The following is a 27,334-nucleotide window of genomic DNA, read 5'->3' as shown; positions in this document are numbered from 1 at the left end:
GCAAGGTGACCGTGTGACCCTGAGATGTGTGTGTAAGGCCAAGTGAGCATTGTGAGAGGCCTAAGTAATAGTGTTGAGGCCTGGGATTGGAAGACCCGCTGGGTACTGATGTGCTGACATCCTGACTAGCAAGTTCAAAGGTTGTGAGTGCTTCTTTCCTGTCTCGCTTCCAGATGCCGCCTCTGCATTCTGATTCAGTCAACAAAGAAGGCCTTTGCCACCTACTCACATTTCTGGGATGACATCAGTGGAAGAATATGTTAACTGTGGCTCTTGTTATCATAACAGGATAAAATGGAGAGGTCCCCAATTTTGACCTTCTAATCCCTTGGTAGATGTTTCCAACTCTATTAATTTGATCTACCATCATTTGAAAAAAAAATCTTCTAAGCCCTTTTTCTCTACATTACAGAAAATAAAGAGCATGTATTAAAGTATTATAAACCAGTTTATTTCTCAGTTTCCCACCACAACATTATTATGCAGTTATGAGAGATCCATGAAAACAAATGACTCATCTTGATGACCGTTTGGGGGCAAGGCAGAGGAGTGGACATAGGAGCTGCTTTGTTCTTGGTGACTTTCTCAGTGTCCTTCAGCTATGACCATGGAGGCCAAGGTGGGAGGGCAGGATTCTGGCACTATGTCTTTAGGTTTGCTCATGACATGTTACAACAGGCCCTATTCATGATGCTAGTACGGCTGGCCTGGGCAAGGGTGAGCCATCACCGGCTTTTTATCTACCAGAGGAGTTCCCAGTTCCTGGATTTTTGTTTAATAAGGTACACAATAGTCTTACTTCTTTAGGAATAAGTGTTGGCCTAGAATCTTCCCTGGGGCCCACAAACTTGGTTCAAAATGTACCTACCCATAACAAAGTAAAACCTTAGGTTTCCGTAGCCGGTGGTGTCCATATAAGGAGTACACAGTTTCCTCTCTCCATCTTTCAGGAAGACCAATGATAAACCCGACTCTATCGATCCACACTCTGTACCAATGACAGCTCCCAAGATGTCCCACCTTGAAAAAAGAAAGAAAATTAGTAAGTGAGAATATTCAGCCATAGCTGCATAAAGTACGGGGAAATCTCTAAAAAGTTCATGGGAAAGACATATCATGCAACAACTGGGCATGGATTTCAAGATCCTTTTTGCACCAAGATAAACTGGCTTCTAAATTCTACATTCCTATCACCTTTGTTTGAAGAGTCCTCATATAACATTATCTTTAGGGGCTGACATGGTGCAGTACATTAACCTGCCACCTGGGACCCCAGCATCCTGTATGAGCACTTGTTGGAGTTCTGGCTGCTACACTTCCGATTCGGCTCCCTTCTTCTGAGAGAGGAATGGAGGATGGTGATGGCCTAGTGCCCGGGTCCTTGCCACACACATGGGTGACACTGATGAAGTTCCAGGGTCCTGGTTATGGTAAGGCCCAGCCCGGTCTTTGAGGCCCTTTTGGTGAATAAGCCAGCAGATGAAAGACCTTACTTACCTTGTCTCTCTGCAATTGATCCTTTCAAATAAATCAATCTTTAAAAATTTATTTTTTGAGACATTTGTTTAGTAATACATGATTCTGAAATGAGGGTTTTATGCTACAGATTTTATGTACCAAGTAAACATAAATACCTCATTCACAATTACAATTGTGCTTTTCCTACAGAAGGATAAATTCAACCAAATACCAAGAAGTATGCATCTTTAAGATGATTGGAACCAAGCTCCACACTTAATTAAGACGATTCTGGGGCGCCTTATTCTGCTCATTACATTTGCTGTCTTTCTTGGTGGATCACAATTCCCTGGGTGGTTATAATCCTTGTTATGGAATCATTGTCAATGTTTTTATCTCCGAGGTGACTTTTACACCCTTTTGTGTAGTAGTAGAACTATCTCTAACAAGGGGTTGTACATTTGTGCCTGTGCACACCGTGGGGCTTCTCTGGCCCCAAGTTATTCTCTACATGAATTTACAGGTTAAAATTTTCGTACTCTATGGGTAGAATGAATCTGAGTCGTATACATATAGGGAGCTTCAATTCTCTCAGAGATTGCTTTCCTTCCTGGAATCCGGAAGAGGAATTGTTTATTGTGTTTTCATGGGAGGAGGGGAGAGAGCTCTTCAGAGTCCAAGATTTACAGAAGAATGGTATATCTAGCTGCCACCTGCCAACACACTGGGTGAGTATTTTCTTTTAAAACAAAAAGTTATTGGAAAGGCAGATATACAGAGAGGAGGAGAGACAGAGAGGAAGATCTGTCCATTGGAAGCTCCCCAAGTGGTTGCAATGGCTGGAGCTGAGCCAATCTGAAGCCAGGAACCAGGAGCCTCTTCTGGGTCTCCCACGCAGCTAGCTGCAGGGTCCCAAGGCTTTGGACCGTCCTCGACTGCTTTCCCAGGCCACAAGCAGGGAGCTGGATGGGAAGTGGAGCTGCTGGGATTAGAACCGGTGCCCATATGGGCTCCCTGTGCATGCATGGCAAGGACTTTAGTTGCTATGCTACTGTGTAGGGCCCCCGTGTGAGTATTTTTCATGTTAATTTTGAGCCATCAATTATATCCAGGCCAGGCTACCCACAACTGTCTACGTTTTAGTTATAGAACTGGCCATCTAGGTTTCCTTTTGCTTCTGGCATTGGCTCACTTACTCCTTCTTCCTAAGGTGTTATGGTGAAGAAAATGTTCTTGCCTTACTCAACAAGTCTATGGATTTGTAGAGGGAAAGAGATTGGTTGAGCTCAGACAGCCTTGTTCTCACAGCTTCAAAATTTCAACCAGTTGGTATTGTGAACAATGGTAGAGAACTACAACAGATACACAAATGAGCTTATTTTAGGTCCTCATTTAGTTATGGCATCAGTGTTAGCTAAACACATGAAAGGACTATGTCTTTTAGACATTAAAGGACTACGTTTTTCAGATATTATTTGACTGTGTCTTTCAGATATTAAAGGACTGGTCTTTCAGTTAAGTGGGCACCTCGCTGAGAAGGAGTCAATTTTAGGCATGTTATTTGGGTGGGTGTCTGGTGCCGTAGTTGAGATCCACTTAAGCCAGTGCCTGACTTGAGGTTCTAGCTCAGTTTCAGATTCCAGCCTCTTACTAACATACACCCTGAGAGGCTGCAGGGGATGGCTCAGGTACACGGGTTCCTACCACTCTTGGGAGATAGAATATTGGGCTCCTGGCTTCGGTCTGGCCACACCCTGGCTGTAGCATGCGCTAGAGGAGTAAAGGAATACCTGGATGATTTCTCCAGTCCGTTCCCTCTACCTCTCCCTCCCCACATCCTTGTTTTCTTTCATTACTTTTTCTCTCTCTTTTCTACATCGAATGAATCCATTTTTAACTGTTAATTTTCAAACATAGGCCGGTTACTCATTTGCAAACATTCAGATGACATATTTTGCATCCCTGGTAGCTTTATTATATAGATAGTGATTTCATGAGTATAAAGCTATTGGTTATTAGTGCTAGATACTAACAGTTCTTCTAGAATATAGGAATTAATTCCCTTCTAGAAAAACAAATAATGATCATCAGCCATATTTCTCCCCATCCAAATCTTACGAAGTGTCTCAATGCAATGTACTAGTGTTTAAACCACAGGTTCAGGTCTCAAAACACAGACACTAGTTCCATTATAGCTTACTAAACATTTCAACTTCACTGGAAATTAATATGTGTATATGTATATAGACTATATCATTCAAATGTTAAATTTATTTTGATCACAAAGCTCATCAACTATTATTTACCTATTCTATTTTCAAGGCAAAGACTACTCTGGGAAGAAAATGTCAGGACCACCTAACAGTATAAGAATATAATATCACATATTTTGCAACAGATATTGAAGGCATAATATGTGAATTACTAAAAATGTATTACAAGGAATGGGCATTTTCCTATAGATCAGGGTGCCTGCTTTCTAACCAGAGTACTGGGGTTTCATTCCCAGTTCTGTGCCTAACTCCGGTCACCTGCTACTGGAGACCATGGGGGGGTGGTGATGGCTCAGCCCTTGGGATCCTGCTGCTCCTGCAGGAGACCTTCACTGTGTTGCTGGCTTCCCGCTCTGGCCACAATCAGACATGAATTTGCAAGTACTGGGGTGAACCAATGGAGATTTGGAAACTCTGTCTCTCTTGCTTTTTGTGCCTCTCTAATGAATAGCCCATTTGGAGTATAAAATTTATTTTTGTATTTTTTTATGATTTAATGAGAACTTAAGTACTTTGGATATTTATTGTATATTCAATCATTTTAAATACTTTGTATTTTTAACAGCTCTTATTTCTTGATCTTTATTTCTGATCATGTCCTATTTGCCTTTTTGTCTTTCAAACAACGAGCCATGCCCAGGTATAAAGGAAATCAGATGCAACAGAGATAAGTGGCTTGCTTAAGGCCCACTGTTTCTTTGCCTCTAAAATTGTGATTTCCTCTTTCTAAGCTCAGGGAGCCTGAGGACTAACTCCTCCAAACAGCTCTTCGTAGTAATGGCTCACTTGTCAATTCAGTAGAGCCTTTTTTGATGCAGACATGAAGATTTCGTACTGGTTCATTGGTCTTTTGCTTGCTTCATTGATCCCAATTAAACCATCCAGCCTACTTACCCACAGAGCAAGGGAAGGTTATAAATTATGCACGTGATGGATGACTCCTTCCAGACAGTTATCTAGACACCCCAACTTTCTAGATAGCTTTCTAGAGGATTTTCAAAGCGAAAAATGACATTGAAAAAGACACAATGGCCATGGACTAAAAGAACCTTCTCTCAGCTAGTGGGAAATGAGGGCTGTTGTTTCTCTTTAATCATTTATTGTAACTTTTCTGCATTAATTGAAAAGCATGATTTTGTGGCCTGGACCACAGACAAAAGTTCTGTGAGATACGATTCAGACCATGTACTTATTTTCAGTCTTTAAGTTTGATATATCCAGTTTCCTTCTCATTTGGTCTTCTTCTTCTTCTTTTTTTTTTAGAAATCCCCAGATTTGCCAATTGAAACAGAATAAATTATTTTGCATTTACCAAAAATTCAGTTGGGAGGAGCCTATCCCAGGACAAGCACAGCCTTGGATGAATGTGGAAAATACTGACCACAGCATGGCTGGAGGGAAAGCATAGTTCAGGGTACCCCCTGAGCACCACCAGCTACTGGTGACATCGTTCAGGGTATGCCCTGAGTACCACCAGCTACTGGTGACATCATTAATGGTACCCCCTGAGTACCGCTGGCAGCCTTCACAGGAAGCCACCACCTCCCCGAAACTCGGAGTCCCAATCCGCAAGGTTGCAGAGTTGCGATCATTTCCAGGACAAGCATGGTATCATTCTAGAGTCTTTCTAAGATAAGAATCGCATCAAGTGGAATTTTCCAGGACCACGAGAGGTTGAACAGCTTCACATATGTGGAGGTGTTTTGGTTGGACGGATGGCAGTTTCCTTCAAAAAGAGTGACTTCTCTGTAGTTTACGCTTTCCCCGTGGAAATGCAGTTAAGCTATGTCTGCCTAAGGGTGGGCGCTCTCTACAACCTTGCGGTTTATATTTATTCTTTTATGACTGATTCTCAAATGAAAAGCCCCTATCTTATTTATTATAAATACAGCGGGATCTATTATTTATTACAAATAGAATGAGGTGATTTTGGCACACAGGAAGAAAAGTTTTCTAATCAATAAAATGCCTAAAGGCAGCCTTGTTCCTTAGAGACAGCAAGGTTACCATAATATTTAATTTATATTTGAAAAAAAAAAGGCTTTTCTCTGTGTGTGTTATAAAGGGAGAGGTATCTTGGTTGCAATATGGCACGCTTTACAAAGAAGGTGAACTGTGTGTTAACTATGTTTTAATCAGATAATACTTCTAAGAATGACATACATGATTTTAAGAGCAATATAGCAACAGCTTTAAAACTAAACATAGTACCGCATACATATATGCACGTATGTATACACACCTAATGATCCTATGATTTTTCTATTCTTTCAGAAATATTTTCCAAGTACACTAGAATGTTGATTACAATATTTTGTCTAGTGGATTCAGTATGTAAACTAATAATGTTTTTCTTAAACAATTATCTATAGTAATTGACTAGAAGAGTTATTTGCAGTAGGTTAAATAAAAAAAACACGTTCAGGCATCCTATGTATTTTCATAAAAATATTTTGAGCAGATACACAGTAGCCTATAGAGCAGCATTTTAACCGTAAAGGACAGGAATCAGCATGATGGGGTCCTTTGAATTTACACATTTGCTTTGTGATAAGCAAATAATTTCCAGGAAAAAATAAGAAGAAAGAAAAAATATTCCATCTATATGTGGTAGAATTCAAAGTTTGAACGCTATCATTATAGAATGATGAAAACATGGAGAACATGGACCTACGAAATAGTGGGTTAATAGAATTTCTTTCCCTGCTAATATTGGAATAAGGGCACTAAAGGTAATGGTATGTGTCACATTGTCTACGAAAAATTTTTTTTGTTTTATCATATCCTCTGAAATACATTAAACCATCTACTTGGCAGTGTTAGGTCTGAGTGTAGATATGAAAATAAAGGCTGGCTGTAAAATTGTATTTTTACCTAATTTACAAGTTTTTTTAATGTCATGAATTCTCTGAGGTTGAAAAAGTTCATCACATTCATAAGGATGTATTCTTTGCTACTTAATAAGGGGTGTGCCAAAGGTAAAGACCCTCCCACTTTCATTAATATTCATGAGGTTTGTCTCCATCTCGAGCCCTCTGAAGTGAGCTAAGGCACATACCTGGCTGGAAGGCTTCTCCACTTTCTTGCATTTCCACGGCCTCCTGGTGTGACAGCTGAGGAATGCACTCTGTTGGGAGGCTTTCTGGCAATACACTGTGTTTTAGGTTTTTACAATGCACAGCATGTCTACTTATACTCTTGTGGAAATAACACTAATAAAGAATAACGATTTCAAGATGTTTAGAAAGCACACAGCTTTCTTATCAAGAAGACAATAATATAACCTGGACTGGAGATGGTTTAGAAAAAGTAATGTAATGTTTCGGCCGTTACAGAATGTAAACAAATGCTAATTTCTTTCTGTCACCTTGCCAAACCTAGGGTTTTTTTTTTTTTTTTGGTTTAAATAAGTCAAAGTGACAATTCAAATGACATTTCTACATCAAAACGATCTTTTTTTTAGACTGGGATTGACAGAGCAACAATCTTGGATGAAGCTGCAGTACAGTATGCAAAGTGACAGTCCTTAAACCATCTTTAATCAAAGAGATACATATCTGAAAGAAATACTGTGTGTCCTTTCTCATCCTGAGGGTCTTTCCCATTAAGAATATCTGGGCTCCCAAATGAACGCTTTAAATTGTTATTTAAATGACGAAGTGGGTCGTGCTTTAATAAAAATGAGTGTCTGCAAATAAAAAAACCTATTTAATAAAACACGAACTTACTCAGCCTGTAATCTACATTTGATTCACTTAACCTGTATCTTCACTTATCTCTGTAGCTTTTGAAGCAGAAGTAACATTCTGTTTGGATAGGACAAGGGGAATGATTTATGAAAGTTACAAGAAGATGCTTCATAACTATGCTGAACTTATAAGTAAGTTAGAAGGCTGTTCTCGATAGAACAACAAACGTTCATTTAAGGGGCTAAGCTGGAGATGATTTTGTTGGTTTGCAAGGGAAGTAGCTATCCACTGGTGAGATAGAAGATTCTTTAGAATCATCTCCTTAGGACAGGGGCAGAGAGGCAGCTGTTGAATTCTTGATGCTTACATGGACAGCTCATTCGATGCTGTGGGAGAGGTCTATTAGCCAACTCAAGAACGGCACTGAAGGCAAAGCATGGGATACCTATGCAGCGTGAATTTAAAAAAGATCAGAATTTCTATGAAAGACCATCATAAAAAATTTAGCCTTACTTACACTATTTTTTGTGTGTCATTTGAAGAATTACTGTTTTTATTTGAAACAACACAAAAACTAATTAACAGTCTTAGGACCTAGATCAAAAAGAAAATCCGAACAAGGGAAAAGAGAACAGTGAGTGACGACAGTGTATCAGGATCTGCTTTTGCGTTTGCACAATGCATAAATGTTACGTTAACTAACATTTTTTTTTAAATGTTATCTGTTTTTATTTACAAGGCACAGTTACAGAAAGTGAAGGAAAGACAAAAAGATAGGGAGAGGAATCTGGTGTCTGTGAGGAGTGACTCACACTGGGAGATTATGAAGACCCTGGCTATTTTAAGACCTGGTGCCATGTTACCTGCCCCAAGTCCTGGCTTCTTGAAGGCTTGCTGGTCTGCACTTCATGTGGCCTTATGCCTGGAGCCACTGCACCCACCAATCCCTGGGGCCCCTTCCTTTGAGGTCCACCCTTCTTCGCCCTTCCCCATAAAGGCACTCTCCCTTAGCCCCTCTTTGTCTCTGCGCCCTTCCATGACGCTGCTGCCCCCTGTGCCGAATAAAGTCCTCCTGTGTGACTCACTGTGTCTGATATCTTGGGTTCTGGTGACTGCTGAAAAGAACTAAGTATCCCCCATAAGTACAGGGGCCCAAGGTTTTAAGCCATCCCTTTTTGCCTTCCCCAGAACATCAGCAGGGAGATAGACTGGAAACGGAGCAGCTGAGACTCAAACTGGTGCCCATATGGGGGTGCTGAAATCACAGGTGGAGGCTTAACCCACGACACCATTGCACCACCCCTTAACTAAGCCTTTGTACAATGACATATTATGTTTATAGTCGGTGAATGGTTTGGATTCCCTTGGTCTATTTAATTCTGTGTTTCTTTTATAGCTCATTCATCAGTGTAATTTTCCTTTGAGTATCATTTGAACCATAATACATTGCTGCTGGTAATAATGATTGTAGAATAATTGGCTTTACCTTGCCCAGTAGCTTATGGTATATCGTATACTATTCAAAACACTTGATACACACTGGCACAAGAAATGCCCTCTTCCCGGCCCTATGAATATTGGAACCAGAATTCTGCTTTACCTCATGTTGGTGTGTCTCCTTCCTTCCTTTTACTGAATTTACCTGGTGTATTAGGGTAAGTTCACCAGCTTCATGTGTTAATTTATTCTGAATATCAGAAAAAGGCAAGTTACCTACTGCAATAATCTCATTGTGTAAATGAAAATATCCCATTCAAACTGACCACCTTGCAGATTTAAATGGGTTCCTGACACATTGTTTCCTGTGTATTTACCCTTTAAAAACTTTTTTCCCCACATTTCCGGCATTTGCTGGACTGATTATATCTTCTTGGTGCTATGCCCATCTAGTGATTTAGAAAGCACGTAGCCTATGAGGCTTAACTGGCTAATTCTCCACTTCCAGGGGCTAGCATCCCACTGGATGCCGGCTCGTGTTCCGGCTGCTCCACTTCCAATCCAGCTTCCTGCTTACAATCTGGGAAAGCTGCAGAGGATGGATCTGCATTGGAGACCCAGAGGGGATTCCTGGCTCCTGGCTTCAAATTGGCTAGGCTTTAAGCCTCTGCGTCCATTAGGGGAGTGAACCAGCAGATGGAAGACTTTTCTCTTTGTCTCCTTCTCTCTGTAAATCTGCCTTTCCAGTGAAATAGATAAATCTTAGAAAAAAAAGAAAAAAATCGTGAAGCTTGCTGGCCTAATTTTTTTCGATGTACATGGTTCTTACGAACATTAGACGTTCTTATGTTGACATGATGTTAATCCAATTTACATGCGCACCTGAAGCAGGTTAAGATTTCTGGCGGTATTTTACTTCCCTGCTCTTCCATCGCGAACCACCTCCTGCCCCTCCCACTGTGAGGTATTCCGGCGTTTCCTTCCCACTTTTTGTTGAAATTTTAGAAATAATCAAGGTTTACTCAGATTCAAACTGTGCACTTTTTCAAAATTTGCTCAGCGCTGTGCTTTTTCATATCTCTCATCTTCCGGGAACACATTTAGAGGTGATTGCTTCAAACGGTTCAGGCTTGCTAAGACACCTAACCAGATGTCTAGAAAGGTCTCTGTTTCTTCCCTAACATTTGATAGTATTTAGACGGAACAAGGATTTTACATTCCATGTAATTTTTTTTCTTGAACTAATAAGATATTTGCTTCCTTTTCCAAAAATTATGCTTAAAGTTCCCAAGGGAAGTACAACAAATTGTGCCGGAAGCTCACAGAATTTCTTCTTCTATCATTGACCCCAACTGTCCTCCTGATGGTCTTGGGTTCAGTATTTTCCCATTCATTTTACAAAACATTTTCACTCATGGGAACTGCGTCTTGTCTTCTCCTCCTGCTGCCTAATTCTAGGAACACTCGTTTCCAATTGTTTATTTAAAAAAATCACGCCTAATACTCCCTCCGATCTTTTGAGTCTGACATAATTACTCATGAGAAAAATATCCGCCTTCCCCCCATACTTGCCCCTTCTTGTGTCTAGTGATGAAAAGGACTCAAGACTCAAACTATCAACTCACTACTTCCTTCCTTCAGCAGTTTTGCCTGTTTAATAATTAAATAATTCTATCTAATACCCATTAAATTTTGCCCCAAAGTTGAATGTTTTCGGCTCTCATGTCTTACCGGATCTAATTTCGCTGCGATAGGGTGTGGAGGTCCAGGAATCGGGATCCACTTGTTTATTCTGCACTGCCACTTACTCAGCTCGGAGGTGCTTAGTTTGATGCTATTTGATAACGGAGTGGATTTTTTTGTTGTGGCAATTTCAGCTCATGTGCTCAGATGTCTCTCTGTCTCTCTCTCTAGTTGGAGTCAGTTACCCAGGGCCTGGGACAAGCCTAGGATAGGGCACACTACCTTGCTTTTCCATTCCAAGCGTCGACATGCATGGCTTGTTGCTGTGCCAGAAGCTTGCGCTGGATGCAGCTAGTGGCTCAGCTGTTGGGCTGTCCCCACAGCAGTACCTGGGAGCCCCATCTTGATACCCGTGCCTATGATCCAGGAATTGGTAGCAGCACTCCGTGTCATCTCCGTGTTCAGGGCTGTAGACGCTGCTTCCACCAGATCACACCTTCTCTCTCCCTGCAATTCTTGATCATGCCTGGCCCAACCAGCAAACACTTTCAGGTTTTACAATGCTCATAAAGATTCCATTACTCATTTTTTTTTGTCATTTTCCAAGGACTGGGGAAAATGGGAAACTGTGGACCAAGCTCGCTTTGTTCAATCACTTAAATATTTATTGTATTTGTAGAGGTTCTCTTTAGTATGAATATTGTGGTGAGAGCAATAAAACAGATTATTTTGAAAAGTTATTTGAATAGTAAAAGACACACAACGTTGGCATTTGGGATGTAAGACAGGTAGATGGATTCTATAATATAGCTACGGGTTGTTCTACAAAGCTCTCTCCCATGTTAAACACACTCTCAGCTAGGTGAGACACAGGGGCTTGCTAATTAAATGATGTGAGTATAAGGTGAAGCCAAAGTTGCAACTCACATACATTATCAGTGCATCTATTACAGTCTCTCCCTTGCTAAAGTAACACACGTTTCTTCTTTAGGAAAAATGTTATAATTCTGCTTTTTAAAGAACCCCTGCTGGGGCTGTTGTGGCTGGTGTTCCATTATGAGCATTGATTGCTCCATTTCCGATACAGCTCCTTCTGCCTGGGAAAGCAGCAGAAGACCATTCAAGTTCTTGGCCTCCAAAACTCCTGTGGGTGAGCTGGAGTAAGCTCCTGGCCCCTAGCTTTGGTCCAGCCCAGTGCTGGCCACTGTGACCATTTGGGGAGTGAACCAGAGGACGGAATCTCTCTCTCTTTAACTCTTTCAAACCAATCTTCTTAAAGTCACCAACACTGAATCTGGGGGAAGCTCTAAGGATATGCAAACAGTTCCTGCATCCTTGTAAAATGAAAATAAGTGCTTTGGTTCAAGTGACAGGGAAACTTGGATAATTGGCAAAGTGCTTATTAAAAAAAAGTCTTTTTTTGCCATTCCTATTATTCTGAAAATAGTATTACAATGATTCATATATTCTTTTCTCCCTCACTTTTGCTTTAGACAGAAAGAAGTGTTAGATGCATATTAATAGTTTTAGATTTTAACATTTGCTGCAGAATTGAATCAGTTCATTGGTCATGCTCGAGTAGACTAGGGCCTACGACATTAATTTTGCCTCTATTTTATCAACTGAGCTTAGAATGGTCAATTGTGAGGGTGGCGGGGCAGACAAGAATAAGACATTCAGTGAACTTAGCAAAGAAAACAGGACACAGCAGCAAGTTCAATATCACATTCCAAGTCTGTCTTTTTACGTGTGTTTGTTCTTACGGTAGGTCAAAATGCTTCTCATTCATTTGATTTTATGACAAAGATTTTTCTTCTGGAAATCATGATTAAGAATGATTGTATCAGAATGATTTCCTAGACCAACAAAACAACATTTGGGATTCTAGGGGAGGGGAGAAGTCACTCCTCTTTCCTCTTCTTCAAGACCCATCATGAATTAAACCAGCATTTTAAATCATCAACCAGAACACAGAGGATCCTAGACCCTCTCATTTTCCTTATACACACACGCACACACACAGACACACACACACACACACGCACACACACGCACACAATGCTAACCCAGTACATGGGCCATCAAAGGACAGCATGCATCAGATAATTGTGGTGGTGGTGTGGCCTGCTGCACATAAACCTAAGAGAGGTGTCTAGAATAATTAAACTGTGTTTGGAATGGAAGTGATTTCACTGTGCAAGCGATTAGCATGCTACAGGTGCTTTTGTCAAGCACATGATTACATGTTAATGGAACAGAGTTCTGCTGATGATGCCGGGGCACGGGAGCCCTCATTTCTTAACTGTAACTAAAACCCCGATAAGTCCTGAATCTTCAAAAATATCCAAACAGCATAACTGAGACCACCTGAGTCATTTACTGAGTGACATTTTTTCTCTTGTTCCTTGGTGTCTGTAATGGCCGTCCGCGCTCTCTGTTCACACATAAGTACTTTGTGGGGTGTGGTATGATTCAGTTACAGACCAAAATTCTCTTATATTACCAGTGCTTTGTGAACACACAATGTCTGGTATGTGCATCTGGTATTCCAATTCCTTTCTATAGACCAATTCCAAAGGTTAACTCATAGGACTTTTCCATGCTTTTGCACCTGGTCTCCATGATGTCACAAAGAACGCAATGGACTGTCCTTCTAGCAAAGCGTGTCTATTTTATAGACATGTTTGATGTCACAATGTAAAAACATAGGCAAGGGAGTATTTATGGAGTGGCACCGGTAGGAAGTGAAATGAAAATAAAATTCAGATTTCTTCTCAAATATAAATGACATTGATGACTTCAGTCTTATGAGATATTAGAATAAATGCTATTAAAATATCAAGTGTTCCGAGAAGAGATGGAAAGAATGGAGGAGGGAGTGGGGGAAAAGGGGAGAGGGTGAGAAAAAGAAAGAGAGGGATGCAGGACCAGGGAGGAAGGGAAGGAGAGAGAGAGAGACAGAGAGAGAATTTGGAGAGATGAACAAGTGGGAATGAATCAATGTGTTGTGCTTCAACCTTAGGTCCTGGCATAGGCAGTTGAGACTTATAGCCTAGGAAGGAAATTGCCTCCAGCCACTGTACCAGCGGCCATGCTGTGTGGCATCCTTTCTCCCCAGAAGATGGATAACCAAGCAAGCTTCCTGGGCATCGTCAATTCTCTTTGATCTGTGAGGTGAATACGATGAGCCTGTGTGTGTATGTGGGCATTACAGAGGAGGGCAGGGTCATTCCTGGAAATGTCCTGGAGATCAAAAGAGAAGAGAGGGAGCTGCGGGTCATCAAAGGGACCTTGGGGCCAGTGGGCACAGAATAGGAAGAAGTCGATGGCCTCTGAGGGCCTTGTGAACAGCCCAAGCACTGGGGTTGAGGCTGCAGCGGTCCATGGAGGCTCTGAGGGATGGTGGACTCCTGCCAACTGCGCTGAGCACAGCTGGGTCAGCTGTGGTGGGCATCCCGTGGACCCAGGGAGGAGCCCTCAACGTAAGAGCAGAAGGCCACAGTGGCCCTGGTGGCTCAGGTGAGGGCCTCAGCTCCCTCTCACGGGATGTTAATGAAGGTCCTGGGCAATGCACAGGAAGCAAGGATCCCAAGGGGACAGTGTTGTTCTTGTCACCGAGGGATGCAGTAACTCCAGCAGTTTCCATTTGCTTTACTGACATCAGAATGACATGACTCTAGCTTAAGCACTACGTTCCAGGAAAAATTCTCACAGTAATTATCACTGTTTCATAATCATGATGAAAATGCACTTTAGGTTAATTTCGTTCTCTCCCATTATAGTATTCAAAACGACCTTTATTGTAAAGAGAAAAGCCAGGTGAAACTTCTGGAATTTCAATTCAGATTAGCTTATGGATTTTGAGTCTCTGAACCTATTCCTTTTTTTTTTTTTCTTCCAACTTTAATCTCCAAAGTTCTGCTAAATTGTAGGAGATATATCAAGGACCTAAGGTCCAGATAAAGGCACAAAGCATGGACAAGCAAGAAAATATTACAGTCAAGCCACCCTCATTGCTTCACCTCCACTCTCCTTAAACCTCAAACTCCAATTTCTCCTTATCTGTGAAAGATAAATTTTATCCCTTAGATGATTTTTATAGATCCAAACTACATCCCAGTGAAAATCAGGTAGCAGTAACTATAAATCTTAGACCCTGGGATGACAACTCAAAATCTCAATGTAGTAGTAATGGAAAGATTTTGTACTCTATAAACATTGAAAAAAAAAAAGACTTTCTCTCGTGAAAGCTAAAGAAACTAAAAGGAGATGTATTTTGAGTGAAGCGAAAAAGGTATTTTTAGTCACAAATTTTTAATGTGCATAAAAATAGGGTAAATGTATCCCTTTAGGCTTGTCTTTGTTAAGACTCATCAGTGTTGGTTTACGTAGGTTTTTGCTCCTTAGCAATAAGCATTTAAACTATGCCCAGTGGAATAAATGTAAGTGTTACACACAGCATGGGAGATAACAATTACTTACCCTGTAGGCTGGCTCTCAAATTCTTCTGACCATTGCTCCTGAATGTCCTCTGTAGAAAGATCTACATCCCGGGTGGTGGCAAAATTGAACTCACTGCCTTCATTTCCATGGAAATAAATGGAGTTTCCATCTGACTGACAGCTATGCTGTAGATAAAAAGACAGCATGGGGAGGCTGTTGAATTGGTTTTGTAGCTGTAACTGTCTTACTCACACATAATTAGAGTTTTTAGAGAAGTCATCATATTATTCTCTCCACTATGGAGTCTGAAATCAAAAGGGCTTGGGACTCCTCTCCCGCTCCCCCTCCGCCCTTCTCTCTCTCTCTCTCTCTCTCTCTTTTTTTTTGCCTTGTTTAATTCAATTACAATTTCTTTCTCACTTATTAAGTTATCACAAAAGAAGAGCCAAGAGGGCATTTGAGCTTTGCCATTTCAGCCGTTAGTACGAAGCGAGAATATTTTAATTGGAATAATTTCCCATCGTTACCATAGACCTTGTTGTGGGAATTAAGTCTGATAGTGACTTGTCACATATTTTAAATTCTGTGGTTACGGGCTAAATCGCACTGACCTTTTCAATATTCTATATATATCTGTCTTGCCATTCAAGTCAATCACAATTTGTCTGTAAATGGGATATGAGTAGAATAGCCAGCTAATCAAAACATGGACTAAAGGAAAGGTCAAAGTAAACCTGGAAATGATCACATGTTCTTAGCTTTTGAGTGAAAGTTTTGGATCACACCAAAGATGAGTATCCTGCGCTTAGGGAAGAGCCTGGGAATCACAGACTTTGCAACTCTTCAAAGAGTTAGAAAAGCCTTAGAAACAGGAATTTCCTGCGAGACTGCTTTTTCCTGACCTTTGTTTTCCCCGGCTTACAGTGAACAGTCCAATGTAAGATCACACTTTATTGCTGAGTAAGCTTAGTATTTACCTCTAGATATTGTTATACACATGTGTCAAACATTTTTTGATAATGTCATATATAGATGTTATCACATGTTAGGTCAAATATTGTTTTGAGTTTTAAGGTCTTTTAAAATGAAACAGAATGAAAAAAGTCAACTAGATGAAGATGCTGTTAGATCCAGGGACCCGTGAGTTGTGTAGGGCAAGTATCACACCTGCTCTGTTCTTTGTTGCGTTTCAGGTCTTAGAATCCTGTCTAGCACACAGTAGGAATTCAGAAGTACTTGCAGATTAGTTCAGTACATAAATGAGCACATGACATGGCTCTGCTTTTTCAAGTAATTATTCTTTGAGGATGAACAGTGATGAACTCACTATACAAAGGCCATTAACCAAGGTGTTGGTGAGGTAGCTGCTGATCTAGGCAATAATACACAATCTTTGCTTTCAAAAATCCTAGTTGACATATTTCAAGAGAAGGTCCAATGCCAGGCCACATATATTAAAGGCTGATATGTTCAAGAAGATGGAAATCCTAGTCTAGTACTGATCTAGTACTGGTCTAGTTGGACAAACTTTACGAATGAGCATTTGAATAGAAAGGATGGACGGAAATGCAAGTTAGATTAAAATCAGGAATTAACTGCATAATTGCAAAGCAGACAAGATATGAGAATTAGGCTGGCACCCACCTGAATGGCAGTCAGTAGAAGCCTCCAGAATTTCTGCACCATTCCACTGCTACTAATTTTCTATCATAGTGCAAATAAATGTGTGACAATTAGATTGGCTCTGGCTGACTAAATCAACCAGGGAGGAATAAGATGCCCACTTGTGTGGAAGTGTAAATAAAGCTTTCAGAAGTTCAAGAAAGTAGGAGTAACTGATCTTGAGGTTCTCGTGTCAAAGCTGAGACACAAAGCAGGTGCACAGCATCCTGTCATCATCTGAGCCAATTCTATAGGATGTGGCATGCAACAGGTGTTTGTGACTCTTTGTCACACAGAATGAAATCAGATTATTCATGGATGCCAAATGGAACTCACTGATCGTTAGCCCAGAGATACAGATTAAAGGCGAGATTTTAGTATATGCAGCCGTGAGTGGGAAACTGCCAGGAGATGAAAAGTACAAGGATCTTCTGCCACTGTGCATGATGTAATGACGATAAGATTAACAAGTCGAACAACAGCTACTTTCCTAATCATGAACCCACTGAGCTCTAACTAATGGCCTTCACATTAGATCACCTGTGACCTTACTTGACGTGGCATTAGCGTAAGGATTCATGCATCAGCGCAAACAATGTCCAAGCAAATGCCACACAAGATGCTGTGAAAGAGAAGAATTTGTATTATAATTTAAGTGCTGTGTTTCCACAGTAGAAAGAACGACTAAACCGGTATCATTCTGGTTAAATATCAATTTATCTCAGTGTTATTTCTGTTTCCCTCAGAAACTTTCCATGAATATTAAAATTCTGTTATAACTTTTGCTACCTTTCTAAGATTCATATCATTGACATTTTCTGCAAAGTTTTGACCGCTGGGGTTAAAAAAAACTGAGTAAAGGCTCATATCACTATAAAACATGTTGTTAAACTAGTTTTGCAAAATCAAAATGAAATACCATTTTGTTTGCTGTTTTGCTGTTACCAATATTTTAGTAAACACCCAATATTTTAGTAAACATTTTGTAATTGTACAACCAGTGAAAACTAGCTATCGGGTATACATTTTATCATGGCAACCACAACAGTATACGCTCATCAAACAAAAGTGATACTGGTCATAGCATGTATGAAGAAACTTGGAACACATCCTCATTTTAATTGAATGCTGAACACACTTTGTAACCAGAACTAGTAGGATTTGTTTTTGAAAGATTTAGATGGAAAATTACACGGAATGTTTTTTTTACCAATATACAGTAAATGAATAATACTTAATATCTAGCCTACATTCAAACAAATAGGGTAGTGCTTTGTAACAGCCTTTGCACTGAAAGTATCCTCTTTTGGTCTACCAAGGTCAAGGAGAGAAAGTTGGGGCTGTTCTGCCTTCCCCAAAGAGCTCCATGTCTTTTGGGGGTAAGGAAAGTGATAGAATAATCTCTTCTTCATTATAGCAGTATAGTGACACATGGCCAAAGAAAGGTGGTGAGTGACACACCCTGAACAAATGGCCATCTCTTAAGGATAAATGAGCCAACAGTGACAGCACTGGGCCTCTCCACTGGGGGATTCCTGAACTATTTGAAAGGAGGGATCCATTGAGTCCACTTCCTAAGAAGTAGATTACACGAAACCCTGCATTTAGGAGTCTTGGGAGGAACAGCAAACCCAGGCTAGAGTTCTCATTCAAAGGAGACCTACATCAATAGTAGTCAAGTTAGAATTTCTCAGGAATTCTGTGTTGGGACAGATAGCTCTCAGGGGCTCAATGTCTTGGAACAGTCCTTCTTTCTGGATGCCTTCCAGACTACAAATCAACGCCGGAACACCTCTGGATGGTTTTCTAATCGGCATCCCTGCCTCTGACTGGGAATCCTCAGCCCTCTTGGGTAGATGTTGCTTGAATTTCCCCCTTGACTCTGACTTAGTTAATTCAGCCGGTCGTCTTAACCTAGGGAACTAAGGCTAGCAAAGAACAAAATACTGGAAGTCAACAACATTAAGGCAGTAAGGGCATGAGAAGGCACTTCCTGTCCTTTCACAAGGAGATTGGGAACTGGAATCAGAAATCCCTTTCAAGTGCACCCACTCCACTTAGAAGCAACACAATTTTACACAAGTCCTCTGATTCCTATGGGATTCAGTTTCGAGTCAATATCATCTGTCCCCTAGGAATACTCTCAAAAGCAAAAATCTCACAAGGAGGTAGTTTTTGCTTGAAACTTCTAGCTGCAATAAAATAATCATTATTTCTGAATGCATAGTTAAAATGCATTACTGATTATTCTACAAACTTAGCAGACTTAGGTCATTACATTTCTTAGGATGAATGGAAAATATTCAGTAAAATTTACAAGTACATCACTGGTTACGGTATGGTGAACATACCGCCAACATTCATTTACTAGCATGGCAGACAGAACCATCAGTATGGCAGATTACCAAATACTCTTCTAACACAGAAAAACTTAATAATGCAATGTATTGGAAGCTACTTCTCCTGAAAGATGAACTTGCCTTTGACAAGATCAGTCTACTATGGTAGAAATCCAAATCAGACATGTGTAAAATTACCAAAAGCATTCCAGGAATCAATACACCCCTCCCCAAGTTCTGTTTAGCTTTATTTCAAAAGCATGCCATAAAAAAATATAAATAGCTTCAAAGATTACATCTTTGATGTCATTAGATACATAAGATATTGATATGATAAAAACAAAACTTTTTTGCAATTTATAACTATTTATTTTGAGCACCATGAAAACATAGCAAGTTTTCTTGGATGGATCACTGTAAATCACATGTGACTTCCTGTGTCATAACTTTAATCAATTTTGGGGCCCGGCGGCGTGGCCTAGCGGCTAGAGTCCTTGCCTTGAAAGCCCCGGGATCCCATATGGGCGCCGGTTCTAATCCCGGCAGCTCCACTTCCCATCTAGCTCCCTGCTTGTGGCCTGGGAAAGCAGTTGAGGACGGCCCAATGCATTGGGACACTGCACCCGTGTGGGAGACCTGGAAGAGGTTCCAGGTTCCCGGCTTCGGATCGGCGCGCATTGGCCCATTGCGGCTCACTTGGGGAGTGAATCATAGGCCGGAAGATCTTCCTCTCTGTCTCTCCTCCTCTGTGTATATCTGGCTGTAATAAAATGAATAAATCTTTAAAAAAAAAAACTTTAATCAATTTTGGTGAACATATATCAGTCAGATAACTATTTATTCAGGGGAAGATCAAAGTATGAATTCTGTTGATGGCTCCATATTCTTCTATTTCCAGTCCTTTTAATATACATTGATAATAAAATTAAGTAAATTACTTTGATTGGTTTTATTATGCTAGCATGAATCAACAAAATACATTTTATATAAACTTCTAAGTACTAGCAGACTTCCCATTCAAAAAAAATCTCTTAAATATAGTTCTTTGTGTTTCTCTTTGTCAATTAAAAAATTTCCCGACTCTGCTGCTAAACGAATTTCCTTTACTTGTCAAGCAGAACACGGTGTAACAAAGTGACAAGAATTTGCCATTGAGAAAATCATCAACAGGAAACATCAGTGCAAATTCCTCAATGTAACAAGTCCTTGGCTACAATTCAGGGTGGCATTTTCCTAGAGTGGCTCCCCAAGCTCTGGTGAAAATGTTACAAGTTCACTTCTGGACTTGTAAAAGTACTCAGAATTGCTTCCACCACTGCTGAACAAGGTTTTCATCAAAAATGAACAGTGAGGCAACCCTTCACACTACCTTCCCAGAGTCCCATGGCCCCGATGATTCTTACAAGCATCTGTAGTCTCACAGGCTATCCTTTTTTGACGCTATCCTTTTTGTTGGAGTGAGTGAGGCATTTGGGCACTGCCAGCTTGGAGGGAGCCAGTGGCAGATGGAATAAAATCTTCCTGGTATGCCTGTGCCTCCACATGAGCAGAGCCATCCATTTCCTCCATTAAGGAGTTGTCACTCAGCCCACCCAGCTGGAAGACCATTTCTGATAGCCAAGCTGGCTGGTGGTAGACAATTCAGATACAAAGTGCACTTTAAAAGGAGGCTAAAACATCATTTGTAGGAAAATTGAAAATGCATGGCTTCCACCACAGCCAATTTTTTAATGACTGTAATATTTTAAGTGATTATTTTTTGCCACTTCGGATTGCTCCTTAGAGAGAGGAGGTTTTTTAATTAAAATCTAGGCAATGCAAACAGATGAGATATGAGGAGCACAGGAAAGAGAAATAAGATGAATAAAATTAATTAAAATGACATTGTTGGCAGAGGCATAAATTAGCCACTGTCTGGCTGGAATAAAATATACTGGTATAGGAATTTCTGGTATTAATGTCTGATGTGTGCTTGAGTGTTTGGCAATGGACTGACACGCATTTTACATATAATTGTGTTTCTTTTGTTATTCTATAGATATCCCATAGAAATGCACATTTGCCACACCCATCCTGGTTCAACAGGCTTTAAAAATACAGCCTTTCCTGCAGCTAAAAATGAAAAAAAGAAAGTAGGAATTTAAAAATGAGAAAAATAAGTAAATGGAAGAGAATGGCTTCCCTCATGACACAAAATGAATTTCTCTCATTTGCACACATTCTGTGTCTAGATAATTTAATGCCAGTTGAACACCTGAAAACTTGGCTGTTAACACAACCCAGCTGCCAGAGGGCTTGAGTGCTTCTTCTCTGGTCAACACAACAGATTCAATCCCAATGAGCGAATATTAGGGAGCTTAAAGAGTGTTTTCCTCATTATTTTGTGGACTCATTAAGCATTTACATTTGAACCACTTGATACCAAGGTTTAGAAAGATTCAATTTATGGCATATTTTGTGACAAGTGCATAATTACTTGGCAATAGTTATGATGACTGTAAAATGGCAACAGTGACAGATTTGAATTGGAATAATGAGAGGAAGAATAACAGTGTAAAATTCCATAGGGCAGCTGTTAACCTTGTCTTTTGGGATACACCTGACTTTCACAGCATCTGAGGATTTCAGACTTGCCTCTTCAAATTAAGACCAAAGAGGCCAGAGCGAACACGGGAAGCTGCATTGTAACACGGAGTGAAGCAGCCAGATAGAAGTAAAACGGAGTTGGCTTTGAGACTCCAAGTTGCTTGAACTTGGGGAAGGCATTTCGTGTTTCTGAGTCTCGTTTTTTTCATCTGTGAAATGGAGATTAATTTTAAGGATGAGATGGGATACTGCAGGGAAACGCCTGTCCTAAAGACTGGAGAACATTAGGCAATTTACAAATGTCGCTTCTCCCCCACCCCTCTTTTTGCTTTTATCATTCATTCACTTAATAACCTTTACTCTAATGATGCAAGCTCACCTTCTCAGGTGCTGTGTTAGGGAAAAGACAGTAGGAACTGTACCTGCGGTTGACTGTTCATGTAGAATAAAATACATTTCACTTAACTGAATATTAAGCTGGTTCAGTGATGAAACGTGTCAGCTTCACATCAACACAAAACAATACAAAACAAAAAGAAAAGTTTCAGGAGGCAAAAAGGCCATGGGGATTATTTGTCTGAATGATCATTTTCTCCAGATTTTCTCAAAATAAGTTGCGTCCCTGATCTGGCTCTTTTCCATGTTTTACTAGTGCTGTTCCACATTAATTACTGTACAAATAGGCCTCACTGGAAGGGAATTCTGAAAAGCACACCATTTCCATTTAACCCTTTATCCCCAAAGTATTCTTATTAGCTTAACAAATTATATTCTGGCTCCCGCTACAACATCGTGGGCCCACCTCTCGGGGGAAACATGACATGAAGGGCTACATGATCCAACGTGAAGAACACCCTGAGTGAAGGCAATGAAGGTAGACAGCATGCAATTAACTATGCTGGAAGCTGGCCAAGCAACCGTACTTCACATTCTGACTGTTAATGGAACAAGACACGGGAACAGGGGCGAAGCTAAGTCTAAGCACAGGTTGGTCTACTCAAGCAAGGCAGTGCTCAAATCCCTCAAGGTGCGGACTAGCTAGCTTCCAGGCACTGGGATGTGCAAATGACATTTCTGGAAAGGCAAAATTTCTTTTTCTCCTCTTTGTTCTTTATACTCTAGGAAAATAAAAATGATCAAATGGCCTGTTGGAAGCTTTCAGAGGTGCTCCATGGAATATGACATAGAAGACAAGCTGGGTCTTAGCTAGGTTTCTCTAGCAGGGCATTTTATTGACAGAGTAGGTTTAGCTATGAATCCTACTGTGAGTGTAAGCCTCCCTTTTTCCTCTCTCCTTGATACTATTTTTTTTGCATTAGCTTCAACTGGTGTTAAGACTTTCAATTTTTTTAGCCACATGAATTTACCTTTCTTTCATAACGTCAACATAATTAGCTCTTAGCTCCATGGATGATTCAGCAACTTGTGACAACAGTATTAGATAGGGGACAAGCAAAAACTTCAAATCATATAGATTCCTGGAGATGTGCCTGGTATCCACTGAGACCACAAATTTGGCAAATTCACAGTGTACAGGAACAATACAAAAATTAACAGACTTTCTAGCTTTGAATGGTTCCTATTACTGGATGGTTGATTTATCTGATGACTCTTCTCTTCCATAAGGCCTCTGGGCATTTGTAAAAACCAGGAAAAGTGTCACTATTCTAGGATATTTATCAACAAAAAATGTGCTAAGGGAAAAGCAAACCTAAAACAGCAGTTGAAAGAAAATTAGGATATAACTCCTCTAAACTCTGAAACCTAGATATTCCACCTCCTTAGCATAAATTTTCAAAATCTTTTTTAAATGGAATTTTGTTTAAGTCCACGTGATTAAAGGGCAAATCTTCCCATCAGAGTGTGGATTTTAGCACTGATTTAATTCTCAACACAAGCTGACATAAACACGTGCAAGAAGTCATCTGGAATTCTCCGCTACCCACACGATGAACTAGGGCAATAAATGGAAAAAAAGATTAGCAGGTGCAGGCGCAGCAATCAGAGTGGGAGGATTTCTTCAAAATAAAAAAAAATATGTGGAACTGCACCTATCTCCCAGTGATCCACATTTAATCTGGAGGTCAATTCCGGAGTTGACAGAAGCCAATGATTTATGCCTTTGCAAGCTGAGGGTAACCAAGCCAGCTGAGCAGAGATAAACATTTATTAGTGGAGTGAGAAAAATCTCTCTTTCACACACAAGGAATTATGGATGATGATTCATACTTCAAAAACCTGAGTCACCACCCAAGATGGGAGTAAACAAAGGAAAACCACACAACACAACACAGCAGTGTTGACTTCCGCAGCGTAATGGTCCACTTAGACATTCTATTTTATGGGAAGCAGAAACCTAAACCAAAACCATGCATGCTCCCAGCTCTTTCCTGGCCTCTCCTTTGCAGGGCATCATGGACCTCTGCAGCTCTTCTGCTGGATGTGAGCTACAGAACAGCGGCCTCTCCAGGCTGTTCCTCTGAACACGCAACACCTCCTCTTTTCACATGAACTTGATTTCAGGATAATCACATTGGTAGGATGTAAACCGGAAGAGCTGGGAAGTGATGATTTGCATGAATCTGGCCGGGTATTTCAGGAGTGGCTAAGGAATGGCTGGACACGAAGCAAGCAGTTTCTTCACAGAGACTTGATGCTCATTTACTGCAGGGTTAAAACTCAATGACAAGGCTTCCTTATAGTGCTTGCTCCCATCATATTTTCACAAAACACTATCAATGCTGCTACTGCTACCATTGCCTTGCTTTGACTGAGTGATTCCTCTTATGATTCCTCTTATTGGGTTGTTGACTTACCTAACGGCTATTGTCTTCCTAAGGGCCTCCTGACATTCCTAAAAGCTAGGAAAATTGTCATGGGGAAACACAAATCATCATAATTTTCTCTGTCACTGTTCCTGTTAAATATTATCCAGTATCCAAGCAGTTTCTATTTTAGTGTAAGTATTCTACCAATAATGTTCAGTCTTGATACTATATACCTTAAATGGAGAGAGACAAAAAAGAAAAATCTCAGGGCACATTCTCTAATCTTTGATGCAAAATCAAAGCCATTCTTCCAGAGTTGATGTGGTAGTAGTTGCCTTGAGATCGATGACTTTTCCATGTCGCGTAGAAAGAATGTGTCTCTCACTCTTAGAAGTGCTACAAACACTCAGTCACCTGATAGAGGCACTGTGAGGGTGGTAGCAATGGTAGCCAAAACTATTCTAGCAACTACGGACATTGAACAGACTGACACAGTGCACTCAGTGTCTTTAGAAACAGAAAGAACTGGGCCTGGTGTGCCGCCTGGTTTGGCCAATCCTCCACCTACAAGTGCCGGAATCCCATGTGGGTGCTAGTTTGTGTCCCGCCTGCTCCACTTCCCATCCAGGTCCCTGCTGTGGTCTGCGAAGGCAGTAGAGGATGGCCCAAAGCTTTGGGACCCTGCATCCACATGGAAGACTTGGTGAAAGCTCCTGGCTCCTGGCATCAGGTTGGCTTAGCTCTGGTTATCCTAGAGATCATGTAACAAAGCGAGAGCAGGGATTCTAGATTCTGAAGTCGCCGACTTCAATAATGAAGCCAGGTGATTTTAGACTGAGTGGTTGCAAGCTCGTTCCCATGCTGAGCACACGCTCTGAATAAGGGCAAGATTGCAAAAGAGGGTGGTGCTCCCAGGAGCTTGTGAGTGACCAGCACTCTATTGACTGGTATTTAAAGTCCCATCGACTTGGTAGTGAACAAAGGGCTACTTAGGGATTTGTGGAAACTAAAAATTATGACAGTAACTAAGAGCACAATAAAATGTACGTTTTCTTCCACAGGAGCAAGTTCTCTGGAGAAGCACTGGAAGGCAGCAAGTGAGGCAAGCCAACGAAACTGTGAGGATAATGGAGGAGAAACACAGTTGGCTACATCCTTACAGAAATGTCTATAGTGAGGGTGCGGAGCATCATACTTGCACTTCTTATTAATTACTAAAGAGTCAATAGGTGATAATGGCCTCTACTGACCCAGAACAGTTTTACAACTAGTGATCTATAATCGCAATTCCCCAGATTCCACAAACAAGAATCCTTTAAATGTTGAGTAACGGGCAGAAAATGAGTGGATAACATCACAGGTGGATGTTGGGAAGATGCGGAGCAGTTGATTCAACACCTCTAGACGTCACCGTCTATGTCCAAACAACGGGGTTAAAGAGCACCTTCCTTACAGACTTCAAAGAAGCACGTTGTACAAGATAACTGCATCATTTAATACATATTTATATACATATACAAATGTATTATAGAGTTATTCAAATAAAAATTTCCCAGCACAGATAAGATTGTCTTTGGCTGAATAATTACACAGATACTTTTTAATGGAGCTGTCATTCTTCCAGGCACTTAGGGAGAAAGTATTGAATAAAATGCTCAATAAAAAGTAACTCCTACACTGCCAAAGATAATCCGATTTGTTCTAGTAATGTCTCCCTTGAATAATTCTATTTCTTCACTAAGTATACTCTCTCACTTGTTTTTAGACTTACTGTTTGAATTGGTTAAGGTGGGGCTATTTTAGAATATTTTGATAAACAGAAAGATGACCTGTAGGTAGAACAAACACTACTCTCAAAGAAAAAGTCCAAAGGAAGGGATGTTTAAAACATGTTTTATGACCAGCACGAACACTAAGATATGCTTTTTTCCTTCTCTTTAAAAACTGTGATTTCTAAATGTATGTGTTCATTATCCATCTCAAGGGGCAACCGAGTAAAGGAGCAATATTTGACAACAAATCGTAAACAGTTTAAGCAGCCTTTATTCCTAGTGCTCGAATTCATTTGGCAAATGTATAATTTCATTCTCAAATGTTTGAAGCCCAAAGCAAAAGCATGGTAATGCAAAAGAACTAAAAATGACAAGTGGCTAGGTTTTATTAGAGCATTGATTTGAAGTTCAAAAAAGAAATATCAGAGAAATATTTGTCCCTGACATCCAAGTCAGACAGTGATATAAATCTTTACTACAATGAGTTTTTCGCTTAGTAAATGTAATTCACCTGGCAAGTCTCAGATGTGTGACTGGTAAGCTTATGAGTCGAATGCATGATCGGAAACCAAAAGCATATTCCATGCAAAGTTGTAATCTAGTTCAAATTACTATCGAAGCAAAAACACACTTTATGCATTTCTATCATGGGTAGTGCCAAAGTACATGCATTAAGAAACTGAACAGCTAATTTAATTAGTATAATGACTTGTAAAATGAGGTACAAAACGTACATTTTTGTGGTGATAAAGGGTATTGAGACCAAATGACAAATGATGTCCCTGGGAACAGGATGTGAGGTCTCCTGGCTTGCACATCAGCTCGCCAATGAAAAATACAACAGAGATTCCTCTTCTGCTCAAGCCCTAGTGGGGCATGACTAACTTACTTTAAAATTATTATTACTACAGGAAAGCAATCCATGGACTGTTTAAAAGAGCCATGGTTTTAGACTCAATGTTCAAAAGTTTCCTAGATGTTTTCTTGTATTGAGAAAAGTAGACACTTGTTCCCAACACCTGTCCATCGGTTCAATATCGTCAACTTGTAGTAAATGTTTGGGATTGGATTTGTTAAGGAAGACATGATTTGTGTCAGGAGAGCTCCTGTACTGAAGGATCAATATATAATTTGTTATTTTTATACTGAGATAAATTATTAAAGGGTAGTGAGCAGTCTAGAGCTTCATATTGTGTTTGTGAGTGGTCCTTTGATTTCATTGTC

At 40.3% G+C, this 27,334-nt stretch overlaps 1 protein-coding gene across 1 annotated transcript in view; it reads right to left on the bottom strand.

The window, feature by feature from the left end:
* The window catches only part of RELN (reelin), a 384,643-nt gene that overhangs the window by 143,585 nt on the left and 213,724 nt on the right, over window positions 1–27,334 (bottom strand). The window contains exons 11-12 of the mRNA XM_058657530.1: window positions 15,023–15,168; window positions 869–1,020 (exon numbers count right to left, since the gene is read on the bottom strand). Coding sequence (XP_058513513.1) covers window positions 869–1,020; window positions 15,023–15,168 — 298 coding nt within the window. The remainder of the gene's footprint in view (window positions 1–868; window positions 1,021–15,022; window positions 15,169–27,334) is intronic.

The sequence above is a fragment of the Ochotona princeps genome, chromosome 32, assembly GCF_030435755.1.
Source record: "Ochotona princeps isolate mOchPri1 chromosome 32, mOchPri1.hap1, whole genome shotgun sequence".
NCBI classification, from domain to species: Eukaryota; Metazoa; Chordata; class Mammalia; order Lagomorpha; family Ochotonidae; genus Ochotona; species Ochotona princeps.
This window is presented reverse-complemented; position numbering and strand designations above follow the sequence as displayed.